This window comes from Stereum hirsutum, assembly GCF_000264905.1.
Source record: "Stereum hirsutum FP-91666 SS1 unplaced genomic scaffold STEHIscaffold_2, whole genome shotgun sequence".
Classification (NCBI taxonomy): Eukaryota; Fungi; Basidiomycota; class Agaricomycetes; order Russulales; family Stereaceae; genus Stereum; species Stereum hirsutum.
The window spans coordinates 2,570,903-2,582,744 of record NW_006763132.1 but is presented as its reverse complement, the minus strand read 5'-3'; the positions used below and the strand labels follow the sequence as shown (position 1 = coordinate 2,582,744).

The following is an 11,842-nucleotide window of genomic DNA, read 5'->3' as shown; positions in this document are numbered from 1 at the left end:
GGCTCGTATCCGGTTATGACGCCCATACGCCCGAGCAGAGCTCGGGAGTCGGAGTAAGGATTCACATGCACCTCTTCTCTGACGAACGCGTTCATTTGCTCTCATCATTGTGGCCCAAACTTCCCCGTTTTATCGACTACAACATACACTTGGAGACAAGGTCAACTCGGCAGTTATTCGTAAAATAATGACAGCCTCAAATCAATATACTCAAACCAGCTCAAACCATTTGTTGAGGGTGAGTACCCGCGGCGCCACTGTGGCGCTGTAGCACCTGAATTAGACCCCTAACCTCAAATATGCTGATCCGCCACTTCCGCTCGCCACTGCGCGCGGCCAACTCTGCTGCCTGCATGAACCATTTCTAGCTTCTTCTCTGGTTGATACTGTACGCTCACGAACTTATATATGTTGTTAGGCTCATTTCTCAGTGTCTTGCAACCACTCGTCAATCTCTTATTTCCAGACGGGTTTGCATCTTCACAACGTCCATTACCGAAACCACTAAACTTCGAACTTCGACACTTGCACGCCGTCACCTCCTCCGCTCAGGTATATTTCTCCGACATCCCGCCATCCTCACCATACCGAACTGCGAACGCCAATGACCCTCTATCTCTTCAACCACGTCTCATAACGCGACATCGACCGTCCTCTTCCGACGCATTCCAACTATCGAGAACACGCTCGATAAGGAAAGGAGAGAGCGATGCGAGCTTGGGGTGGGAGGAGGACGAGGTGGAGGCACCGGATGTAGAGAGTAGAGAGACTTTGCTTGTGCTTGCGAAGATGACGAGTAATGCATATTATGATGGACCAGAAGAGAATGGGTGGTATGATTTAGGAGGGAATTGGACAGCGGTGCGTATCTGTTTATCCCGAGTACTTGGTGTATCTTACGGGGTTTGCGAAATGTGTAGTCTGCCCCGGTAGGGTGGGAACCTGATCAAGATGGCTTTCGCGGTCACATATTCGTGACGCCAGATAACTCGACCGTCGTTCTCTCTATCAAAGGTATGTCGCCTTCTATCCTATCCTTTCCACGTGTATAGAGATGCTCGAAAGCTGAGGTTCGTTCAAACGAAGGGACCTCTGCTTCATTTAGTGGTGGAGGAACAACGAAGAAGGACAAGCTGAATGATAACCTTCTATTCAGCTGTTGTTGCGCCCGCGTTGATTGGACCTGGACGACCGTGTGTGACTGCTATAGGAGCGGATGGAAATGTGAGCAGACTTGTGTTGAGCAAGCTTTGAGTGACGAGTCGCTCTTCTATGGAATAGGAACGGTACGCTTTACTTCTCGTATCCTCGTGCTATTGGCGTGCGCGTTAGAACTCATAACTCACAAATCGCGAACGAATTGCGGACTCCCCGAATAGAACTTGTATAACAATATTACCTACATGTACCCCGACTCGAATATCTGGGTTATCGGTCATTCCCTCGGTGGTGCACTGGCTTCTTTGCTTGGAGTAACTTTTGGTGCTCCCGTCGTTGCATTCGAATCACCCGGAGAGAAAATGGCTTCAACGAGACTGCATCTTCCGTCACCGGTACGATCATCTTCTCTTCACTCCACCAATATAACTGAACGGGTCTGGTCTTCAAAGCCTTCAACACAACACATCACGCATGTGTACCATAATGCCGACCCGATAGCGATGGGAACCTGTAATGGAGTTCTCTCCTCTTGTGCTCTAGGTGGATACGCCATGGAGTCTCAGTGCGTTCTCTCCTTCTGCCTTCATCTGCAGCTGCTTATAATCGACTCTGAACCCCTTCTCCCCCTTCTCCGTGGCTTCTCTTGCGGTGCACGTCCCGCCACAATGTGACCCCCCATAGATGCCACCTCGGCAAAGTAATAGAATACGACACCGTGTCTAATCTCTCCTGGGCCGTCGACATACGCACACATACAATTCTCACCGTGATCGAGAAAGTATTGAGCGACCCGTGGGCACCTGCGATAGACGTTGGGAGGGAGGTTCCTGAAGCGAAGGTACAGGACGATTGTGTCGTACGTCGATCAGCTTTATACCAATTTTCTGTAGATTATGAGCGGAACGCTGACAGGTCTCGAACGTTTGATAGGAGTGTTACAGCTGGGAGTTTGGTGACTATGACGGAAAGAAGTGAAGGACCATGAAATGACGATGACAAGGGTGACGGGAGGTTCCTAGACGCGAAGGATGGGCTACCGCTTTCTATGCGTCATGCCTTACTCCCATACCCCACTTTACATTCCACAGTGGTGTTCAGTTTTTGGTTAACTCCCCTCACTCTTTGTCTTGGGCTTGTACTGCTCTAATGATCACTGTTAAGTGCTGGGGAGCTCTTATGTTACTTTGTGGCACCGTTTCTGCTTCTGGGTGTTCAATACATGATCATCTTTATTCCTCACTTACCACCTACTCCTTGTCATTCTTGCTCTAGATTTTCATTTACATCTTTATGACGGGTCAACTTACCAGTTATTTGGGTTGAGCCTCGCCATGTATGCGGGGGTCGAAGGTACATGACGATGCGGCGTTACCATCTTCAGACATCCCTATTTAGTAAGTCAGGTAAGAAACGGGATTAACCGTGCCCAGTATGACGAGCCATGACGTGGCCGCAATGCCACTGTGACCGTGTGTGGACGTCCTTACCCTTTTCCGGTCATTGCTCAGAGCATAAGTTTGGTTCGCCGTCTCTCGCTTCGTCTTTTGTGACTCTTTTCTTTTCCTTCCTTTATGAGCGCATAATATCGCTTTTAAGCGAAGTGATCCCTTTTTTGCTCGCATGTCTTATCCCAGACGGAACCACGCCAGCAGTAGTGGCGTCTATTCTTATCCCCCCAACGCTTTCTATACCCGCAACTCGATTATTACCCTTCCACCTCCCGCTGACTTCCCAGGCGGCAACCGCAACAGCAACCTCATCTATTCTTCCTCTCATTCAATTGCTAGTCCCCAAACCACACTGCTTGGTCCGACACGACCTTCTGGATACCCTTTGGCTCTTGATTCGCACCCTTCGTCTCATCACCGTCCTACCTTGGGCGAGAGGGCTCCCAAACCCTTATACACTCCACCACAGCCCGCTCATCACCCCCAGAGTGTGGGCTTCCATGGTTATCGTTCGGCAGATACCATTGAGCCGACCCATACCGTCCTTGACTCACGTTTCCACCATGCAAGCGAGCGAGACATACCCCAGCACCCGTGGGCTACCTCCGAGACAAGTACAGATCTCACCGTTCAACCTCATTACGCACCCGTGCCCACTCTGAATAGAGTGGACCAACCTCAGATTCCTACCATGATTGCCGATCTGTGGAAATCTACCTCGGACGAATCGTATAATCTTCCCGTTACCACCGAGTCTTCGATCCCTATACAATACAGCTCCCCTTTACAGCCTCGTTTCTCTACAAACCTTTCTGCCAGCAGGCATCGGCTTTCTAGGGAATTTGACCTGCGCACGAGGCTGCAGACACACCCTGAACATAACGCCCCATTAATCTCTGCTCCGAGCTTCGAAGCGTCCGCCGAGGATGTTTACGGGCCTTCATACGATCCCATAATCCCACCACTACAGAGAACTCAACTCGAACCAGATACATTTCGAGCAGATTCCGGTTTCTCAACGACATCATTTTCACCTCGACGTATTGCCCCTCCCCCATCTGAACCCTCCACACAGTCTTCACACACTTCGCCTCAAAACCCTCCTCAATCGTCCCGTGTCGCTATATCAAACCCTCACCCTCAATGGGCTATGTGGGTAGGAAATGTCCCGGCAGATGCCTCGCAAGAGGAGCTGTTCCATTTTTTCAATCAATCGCACCAGCATTCACCGCCAGAGCAAGACCATGACCTTTCGACATTGGCACCGAGCCAGAGCTCCATCCCAGGGGGCGTCACGTCCGTCTTCCTCATCAGCCATTCGAACTGCGCCTTCGTCAATTTTGAGTCGCAGCTCCAGCTCGAATCCGCTGCAACGACGTTCAACGGCCGTCGATTGCGCGGTACCCATTCCACGGGCCCTCGTTTGGTATGCCGCGCTTGTAAGCCGGAAGAGTATGGTGATGGTCATGCGGGTGTGAGGAGGCAAAGACGATCCGGTGTACATGTCAAGTGGGTCCGAGATCGACGGAATCAGGGTGAGCAGCCCCAAGCTCCCCCCGTCTTGGGAGGGAAGGGCGGTTCAGGGCAAGGGCTGTCGACATCGCGACCGATTACCGTGGAGGATATTTCCTTGCAGTTACGATCTCTTTCTCAAGTCGCGAATGCCCAGACCAGAGCTCCTAAGCAAGACGACGTCTCGTCGATCCCAGGCTCGCCCACGAGCACCACGTCCGGTCTTCTATCCACGTATTTTCCTCAGCGATATTTCATCCTCAAATCATTGTCCCAGGTCAGTTCTTACATCTACGAAGACAACAGGTATTCATTGACTTTTCCTCTTATTCCCAGAGCGATCTTGGCCAGAGCGTACGAACGGGTCTATGGGTCACTCAACCCCATAACGAGGATATCCTCAACGGCGCGTACCGCACAAGCCGGGACGTTTTCCTCATCTTCGGCGTCAACAGAAGCGGAGAGTTCTACGGTTACGTCAGGTCAGTATGCGACATTGCAGTACAGATGTGAACTTGAGCACGCTGAGCGCTCCTATGTACAGAATGGCCGGGCTCATTGAATCATCAACACCAACGCCTTCCGCTGGCTCTTCCTCGGAAACACACGTATCAGACGAGGCCGCCGTCACTCATTTACTCCCCTCTCCTCGCTATAGAATCATTTCGCCAGAGGGTGTCTTCAATGACGAGCGTGACGAGCAGGAGAGCATACGACGTCATCACAACGTCAGTAGCCGTCAGCCGTCGTCTTACAGCGACGAACGTAACACGCAGAAACTAGCCGACTTTGGACCATCGCATCAGCTGGTGTCCCCAATGGAAGCCCTCTCGGGCCACACGAGACCACCTACGTCAAATTGGACTAGCCACAACGCATCATCCCAACACGATCTTAGACTTGGACCTCATCGTCCGTACACGGAACCCACTCAGGAAGGTGACACCAGAGAAAGAGACGACGTTCCTCACCACACCGACACGAAAGTCCTCGGTAGACCCTTCAAGGTAGAGTGGATCAAGATAGACCGGCTTCCGTTTCTTCGCACACGACATCTTCGCAATGCTTGGAATCACGATCGACAGATTAAAGTGGCGAGGGATGGGACGGAGCTGGATCCTGACGTCGCCCATCAGCTATTCGAGGAGTGGGACAAGCCACCAGCCTCTACGACCCCTTCGAAGAAAACTCCACGGTCAAATACGAAACACCGTGCGGTTCAAAGTGCGCGCCACTAGCGTCCTCCTTCGCATGTGCGTAGCCCTTTTCACCCACTCCGCTGAAGGCAGTATTGGGCTGTAATTGTATTTGTAACACGAGGACATACGGGCTAGATGGACTGGAAGATATACGCTTTCCAGGTTATTATCTGGGCTCAAACTGTAGTGATGTTACTGTAGCTCTTCTTCGTCCCGATATCATCGGGCGTGTACTTACTAGATACTGTAACCGTTAGCGAGTCGTATGAGCAGGCAATTGGGGGCGAGCAAACTCAGCAAGTTGGCACAATAGTGACGAGAATGTACTTACACCTAATCAGAAGCTACCGATGTTTCTTCTCCAGCCCTCCTGCAGACCCAGAGCCCAAAACATCGCCCTTTCCACCTGCTATTGCTCCCGCTCTTAGAGCAGCCACATTGACAGACGAAGTGGATCCGACGATAGGCATCGGCCGCTTCGAGAAAACGAGCTTCTTCCGCACGACAGCGCGAATGGTGTATGAGACACGTCGTGATTCCGTGTCGGTGTTCGACGTCTCAGCAGACGCATCTATTGCTGAATCTGAAGTATGAGGCGTTGCGCGGTGTAGGACGGCAAGGGGTTTTGGAAGATTGACGAATTTCCCTTCTAGTTGGTTATGTCCTATCCGAAGAGTAGGTTTGCCCTGCCGATGTCCCAACGATGTCCGAGTGAGCATTAGTACAAGCGAATATCACCATGAGCGGGAAGGGCTACCTTTCCGTCTTCGTCAATCTTCAATTGGCCGACAGTTTGACCGCGCACGTCGCCATGGGCTTCGAGTTCACCTTGAAGTTCTATGAGACAAAGCTCTGAAGAGCCGAGGGAGGCGAGGGTGGGAGGGAGAGTCGCCGAAGGGTTGGACGAAGACGGGATTGGAAGAGTGATCGGTATGATCATCTTGTAGACTTGTTTGGGGTTCGATAAAATAGCGATCTGTGGTTTGATGTGCTGGTGCGCTTTGGGTGGTTTCAGTTTGGTTTCAGAGTACCTGTTGGAAGGAGGCGCGTCAAGATCATGACGCGACGCGACGCGTGTCTCACGTAAGCACGACACACACGACCAAATAGCCCTCCAACCTCGCCTGCATAGCGGTTTATTTCGAGACCATCATGTTCGCCCTCTTTTCATCCCAACGCTGATACATTGCGTGAGTATAACATCTGGAATGAAATCGACTGCTATTACATCTACTTATATGAGTAACACTGAATCATGCCCGATTTCATATCTGTGCACCGTGTCCGAGAGCATCATCGATATTAGCGTCCATTAATTCCAAGCGGATTCGTTGGCGTTTTCTACTAGGTCGAACGGACGCACAGGCTTCCCGAGAACCTCGCGCAATGCGGGCCCTCGAAGCTTGCGTTACTTTCTTCTCTAGCTTGACGAAGTAGTAGAATTCTCGAGCTCCCAACTCTCATAACCTTCAAGTTCAATGTCAATTCCATCCCATCCTCCTACAACAAGTCCATGCAGAAGTATCTGACTGTGAGTCTCATGCTGCCTCCTCTTTAGCTACTATGAACAGTATTCGACTGTAAGCTACTATAAGTCTTAGACTCACCTCACCATGGTGAAAAGGGCCTTCGGGATCGAACTTCTGTTCTTCCCGCATCCATAACTTTCAGCGCGTCCCGGACACCCACGTATAAGACAACTAGGCACCATTTATCGTCGCCTGAATAGGACAGTTGATCCTGAGCCTGTAACCGAGGATTCAAGCACGTTTGATTGTCATGCATCAATCGTACATTGCATGTCAGTCTTATTTTGATTACTGGAATGTTTGAGGGCTGACGGATTACGACCGTGACGAGGATAGGAACGGGCGGGGTACGCGCCTCAGACTGTCAAAGAGGCAGAAGGGCCTCGAGGGTATTCGAGTCGATTTATTGTTGATCGATGATACGCCACCCACACCTATGCAGAATGATGCCCATTTGAACGAGCAATCGTGCTTGGAAAGGTGCGTGAACGGGCGCGTACAGCACACTCTTTATGGTCTCGGCTCAGTTGCCGAGAATTCACCGCTCGAGGAACGTTTGAAGGATGTTGTCGACGGAGCGCTGATCAGTCGGCGATATCCCGAGTGAAACGCTAGAACAGGATTGTCCTGAGAGCAAGTTGACCGGTAAACAGACATATCGACCACCTGTAATCCATTGAGGTAAGTATTCTATCGATGGGCGCGAGGTTGTAGAGCTTCTCGTGAGGATGATGCGGAGGCGCGTTTCAAAATTGACAACCCAAGCAGCTTTGAATGTCAGTACACCAACCTAGTGGGCGTACTCCCACAACTGATTCGCCGCCCTGACACCATCCGGAGCCCCCGACCAGGTTGCGATGTATAGCATGGTCCCCATCCTGGGGCAAGAACTCTGCACAGGCACTGCGCTCCGCGGACGCAGTCGCGAAGCTTCTGACCTGCGCCTATCTGCACGTTCGTTTGTTCATCTCCCGTTGATGCATGTATTCAGCATCTAAAGTTTCTGCCATGCGTCATGCTATATGACTGTCTGCCGCCCAAACTCACTCACCCTTCCATTCTGCTACATAAGTCGACAAAGGATGAGTCGCAGCGCGGGAATAGACCGTGCAATGCACTGACAGGACTGTGCATGACCTGCTCGAACGTTCGATGATATCTGATCGCAGCCTATACGGATTCCGGACGACAACCCCCTTGACCTGTTTTGAACAAGCTAGGGTATGTAAGGAAACAACTGAATCATGGGGCCATCACTTGCCGCCGTCAAAGGCGAAACGAGTGCGGCACACTAGGGAGCTCGAGGGCTGGTATGTGCGCGGCCTAAGCTTCTATTACGCCCTTAGCAAAGATAGTCGGTCTCAAGCTCACAGCGTGTATGGTTTTCGACAGCTGGATTACTCGCAAGAATGTGACGTGAAAAATGCTGGAACTCACGACTTTCGCGATTTGGAGGTTGACGGCAGCTTGTCGGCCACCTGCACCGCGTAGCGCCTTCGATCCTAGCTCTGGCGTCATGATCGCTAAGAAGGAGAAAAAAGAAATAGATGGGGACGCTCTCAGTCGGGGACTGATGCTCGCAGTTGCAGATGCATCATGGCGTTACAGGAAGTAGACAATGGAGGGTGACTGCGTGAGAAGAGACGAAGGCCGGCGGGTGAAGGCCGTGAAGGCGGGAAGAAAAGGGGCGGAGCTAAAAATAACAAGAAAGTATGGGGGTTTACGTAATTCATGCACTGATCCGAACAGTCGAAGCCGGGGCATACGAAAATGATATAATTGTTCCAGCCACCAGCTCCCGAACGGCCGACGTCAAGAGCCTCTCCAGCTCTTTCCCCAACGTCCATCATGGCCTCCGTCGCCCCCGCGCCGTCGTCCTTGCCAGCGAGGGCGCCGCCTCTTTCATTCAAGCCCATTGTCGTTCGTGGCACCCAGGACTCGGCCCCAGCCACACCCCCACGGCTTCCACCAAAATCCGCTCGACAGCAAGAAAAATCAAAGGCCGTCGAATCAAATCACAGACGGACACGGACGGCCTCGGGGCTCTGGCGTATAGCGCCCCGCATTTCTCTTGCCTCTGTGCTTCGTAAACCGCGGATTATTGCCACATTTCTGCGATATACCTCTTGGGAAGATTTCAGAGCATTAGCTCGATCCTCCAGCGAATACAGATCTCTCCTTCGCCACACTGAGTCCAAGGATGTCGTTCTTTCACATTTTGTTCCGGGATACCGCTATTGTCTGCATCTCGCAGACATGGCAAACTTCCGCGACGTCGATATCACCTTTAGAGATCTCGAACTGTTCAGTCCGTGTTTTATTACATTTTGTCTGTATTCCTCGCTTGACTTTTACGTGTGCATCCCTCAGTGGCCTCTCAGCGTGTTCTGCTCCACATATACCCCATGCACGCACTGTCCATTATTTCGGCGCTATATATCACCCCGGAGCTCAACCACAAAACTCTCCGCTATGTCGCACTCTCTCAGGCGCACTCTCGATTCGTCCTTCTACTACAATCCCTCATCCACTCGTCATCGCTCCCGTTCTCTGAAGAACCACAAGAAGCGCGTCCTAAGCTTCGTTACGGAAGTTTCCTTCATCCCTCTCCTAATGTCCGGGAGCTTGTATTCCCTGCTCCCTTGTCGTACCTCCCTCCTTCACCACCGCCTGACTTCAAGCCACTCGAAATCTCCCGTAGAACTTCAAGCTGGCGGAAGAAGAAAGGTTCCGTAGTTTCCAAGTCTGCACCTCCTACTGTACACCCTATTCGTCCGAGACTGGAGAGCATAGCTTCGTCATCCCTCGACTTTCTCTCCGAGCGCCCGTCTCAACTGCCTACACGCAAATCATTATTCGCTGGTAACAACGTGAAGGTCCCGCCTCCGCCGCCCTCTTCTGATCCTCTTGCCTTACGGTTATACACGAACACCTGGCGAACACCCCGGAGACCGTCGTACTTTTCGGCGTCAGCCGTTTCAGACGACGAAAGTGTCCTGTTCCGCCGTCCACATCGACGCTTCGTCACCAATCCGAACGAGAGCTCCAGTCAATCATCGCTGGACTACAGCCCATCCCCTTCCTCCCGCCGAGCGCGCTCACAGTCCCAGCACTCCAACGCACGCACGCAGCACAGCTTCGTCGCCACCGCCCCCTCCCCCATCAACAGCATTCAAACGTCCGCATCCTCACCCCACGACATTCGAATGGCCACTTCACGCCTTCGCGCGCCTATTCTGCGCGTTTTCCACCCATGTACAGAATTAGACGAAAACGCCATCGGAGCCTGCGAGGAACAGCTTATAGACGCGGGCCTGTGGGAGCACCTTTCCACGGGAGACATAGTCTGCAACCTCGGGTACATGCCGCCGGAAGAACCGCAGGGCTCGAGCAGCGACGTCTCATCGGACCAATCTTCGGGCTTTCAGGCCGTACCACCCACGAGGACTAATACTAGTGGGAGTGCTAGTTTGAGCGTTGCGAACGGCCGTGCAGGCGCCGCGAAGAACAACGGCAGCGGGAGCGGGAGTGGGAGTGGGAGCAGTAGTGGCAGTACGGCTCTGCCGCGACAAACGTGGCTTATGTTCGACGGCTCTCAGCTAGTGACTTATTCGCCTCCTTCGCCACCCGCGCTTTCCGATCCGCTCGCTCTGCCGTCTCCGCTCTATTATGCGCATATCTTCCCTGTGGGTACGAACCCGGTGTATAATTTGAAGATGCCTAGGGTTGAGGGGATTGAGAGGCATAGAGGCGCAGACGAGGGGATTGGAGGAGTCACTCTTACGTTGGCGAGTGGGGAGCGGTGGGTGAAGAGCCCACACTCGCCTGCCGGGGTGGCGAGGGCGAGGAAGTTCATGTGGATTTTGAGATTGCCACCGGCGGCGTTTGTGACCGTGGAAGGGGACGGGAGGGAGGGAATGGGTGATGGCTGGTTGGGTGATTGGGTTCTCGAAGCGGAAGGGACAAAGGAAGGGAGGGAGTCTTTGGTGTGGGCGTTGAGTGGGCAGGATCAGGCGAGGGAGTGGGAGCTTGTGGTGGAGAAGAGTAGCGGCGGGTGCATCTGGTTGAGGTGAGTGTCTGATTTTCTATATTTACGAGGATAAACTCCTTACTAACGTATCTGGGGATCGTGTTCGTATACGTTTAGGTTGGTGACATCCAATTCACCCCCGAATGCCCCCGAAGGTCCACCGTCGATGGGCCTACAAGCTATGTAACCTCTGACATTGGGGCCAAACCCATACTCATCATCTGCTTCTTGGTTGTTCGTTCTCGGTAAGCTAACAAGATAATGTCCCCACACGTGTATATTTCCTGTGTATGTAACTCGAACAACGTCTGCTTTCATCTTACATCCGGACGCTGCATATCTCCGTACTTCACTCCATTTCGCACCGTACGATCCCGCACACGCACTTCTCCTCTTGAGACTCGTCCTACTTTAACTATGGCGTTCACCGTAGTCCTTGTTTACTGCCATGGACTTCTACGTTTGGTTTCGGTTTTTACACGCCCATGGCTTGCTTGCCTCGCGCACACTAATCTTATTCTACCATCGTCTTCTTGCTCTGGATCATACTCGGCCCGTCCACCATCCTCTTCCCGTAGCATAATGTACTCGAGCTTCTGAACCATATACTCTGCGCCTCCTGTGATCCTACTTGCTCCCATCTTCAACCTCACGTTCACTTTGCTCGATCTCTTTCTTACACGGACCTTTTACGCTGCTGCTCTCTCATTGATATCGCTTTACGACTGATCCCCCTTCTTGTAACTCACCCATCCTACGTCGCATACTGGATTGCTTATTAACGTTTAACAATTGCGCTGAGATGTTCAGCGACCTGTGGCAATTCTGAAATCGATGCCCATCCTCTGTTACGATTAGGTAGTACATACGGACCTTGACTGGACGGATGGACGCTGAGTGCTAAGTACGCACTCCTCATTTCATCATGCTTACCGTTTGCATTGACCAGTCTTGTGATACAGT

The 11,842-nt window shown here is 52.1% G+C and overlaps 4 protein-coding genes across 4 annotated transcripts; 3 read left to right on the top strand and 1 right to left on the bottom strand.

The window, feature by feature from the left end:
* Nucleotides 1–408: 408 nt before the first annotated feature.
* STEHIDRAFT_49008 (alpha/beta-hydrolase) lies at nucleotides 409–2,146 on the top strand (the record flags this gene model as incomplete). Its single annotated transcript, XM_007299246.1, has 6 exons — nucleotides 409–861; nucleotides 921–1,014; nucleotides 1,087–1,286; nucleotides 1,380–1,553; nucleotides 1,611–1,723; nucleotides 1,843–2,146. The coding sequence occupies 6 exons, from the start codon at nucleotides 409–411 to the stop codon at nucleotides 2,144–2,146; spliced, it is 1,338 nt and encodes a 445-aa protein (XP_007299308.1).
* Nucleotides 2,147–2,740: 594 nt separating this feature from the next.
* STEHIDRAFT_165688 (uncharacterized protein) lies at nucleotides 2,741–5,680 on the top strand. Its single transcript, XM_007300041.1, has 3 exons — nucleotides 2,741–4,398; nucleotides 4,458–4,603; nucleotides 4,666–5,680. The coding sequence occupies exons 1-3, from the start codon at nucleotides 2,782–2,784 to the stop codon at nucleotides 5,357–5,359; spliced, it is 2,457 nt and encodes an 818-aa protein (XP_007300103.1). The 5' UTR covers nucleotides 2,741–2,781; the 3' UTR covers nucleotides 5,360–5,680.
* A 101-nt stretch (nucleotides 5,681–5,781) lies between these two features.
* Nucleotides 5,782–6,260, bottom strand: STEHIDRAFT_43004 (uncharacterized protein; the record flags this gene model as incomplete). The annotated part of the gene is made up of 2 exons (XM_007299175.1): nucleotides 5,782–6,006; nucleotides 6,078–6,260. Coding segments are annotated over 2 exons (408 nt in total), but the record flags the coding sequence as incomplete, so codon positions are not given.
* A 2,414-nt stretch (nucleotides 6,261–8,674) lies between these two features.
* Nucleotides 8,675–11,628, top strand: STEHIDRAFT_118440 (uncharacterized protein). Its single transcript, XM_007300040.1, has 3 exons — nucleotides 8,675–9,157; nucleotides 9,220–10,918; nucleotides 10,997–11,628. Exons 1-3 carry the CDS (start codon nucleotides 8,698–8,700, stop codon nucleotides 11,064–11,066), a joined length of 2,229 nt encoding a protein of 742 aa, XP_007300102.1. The 5' UTR covers nucleotides 8,675–8,697; the 3' UTR covers nucleotides 11,067–11,628.
* Nucleotides 11,629–11,842: the final 214 nt, after the last annotated feature.

Bases quoted from the DNA above. Each gene is read 5' to 3' on its own strand.
- STEHIDRAFT_165688 (XM_007300041.1), top strand. From the start codon at position 2,782: ATGTCTTATCCCAGACGGAACCACGCCAGCAGTAGTGGCGTCTATTCT. The intron at 4,399-4,457 runs GTCAGTTCTTAC...TCTTATTCCCAG, and splicing joins TCCTCAAATCATTGTCCCAG to AGCGATCTTGGCCAGAGCGT. The intron at 4,604-4,665 runs GTCAGTATGCGA...TCCTATGTACAG, and splicing joins GAGTTCTACGGTTACGTCAG to AATGGCCGGGCTCATTGAAT.
- STEHIDRAFT_118440 (XM_007300040.1), top strand. From the start codon at position 8,698: ATGGCCTCCGTCGCCCCCGCGCCGTCGTCCTTGCCAGCGAGGGCGCCG. The intron at 9,158-9,219 runs GTCCGTGTTTTA...TGCATCCCTCAG, and splicing joins TAGAGATCTCGAACTGTTCA to TGGCCTCTCAGCGTGTTCTG. The intron at 10,919-10,996 runs GTGAGTGTCTGA...GTATACGTTTAG, and splicing joins GGCGGGTGCATCTGGTTGAG to GTTGGTGACATCCAATTCAC.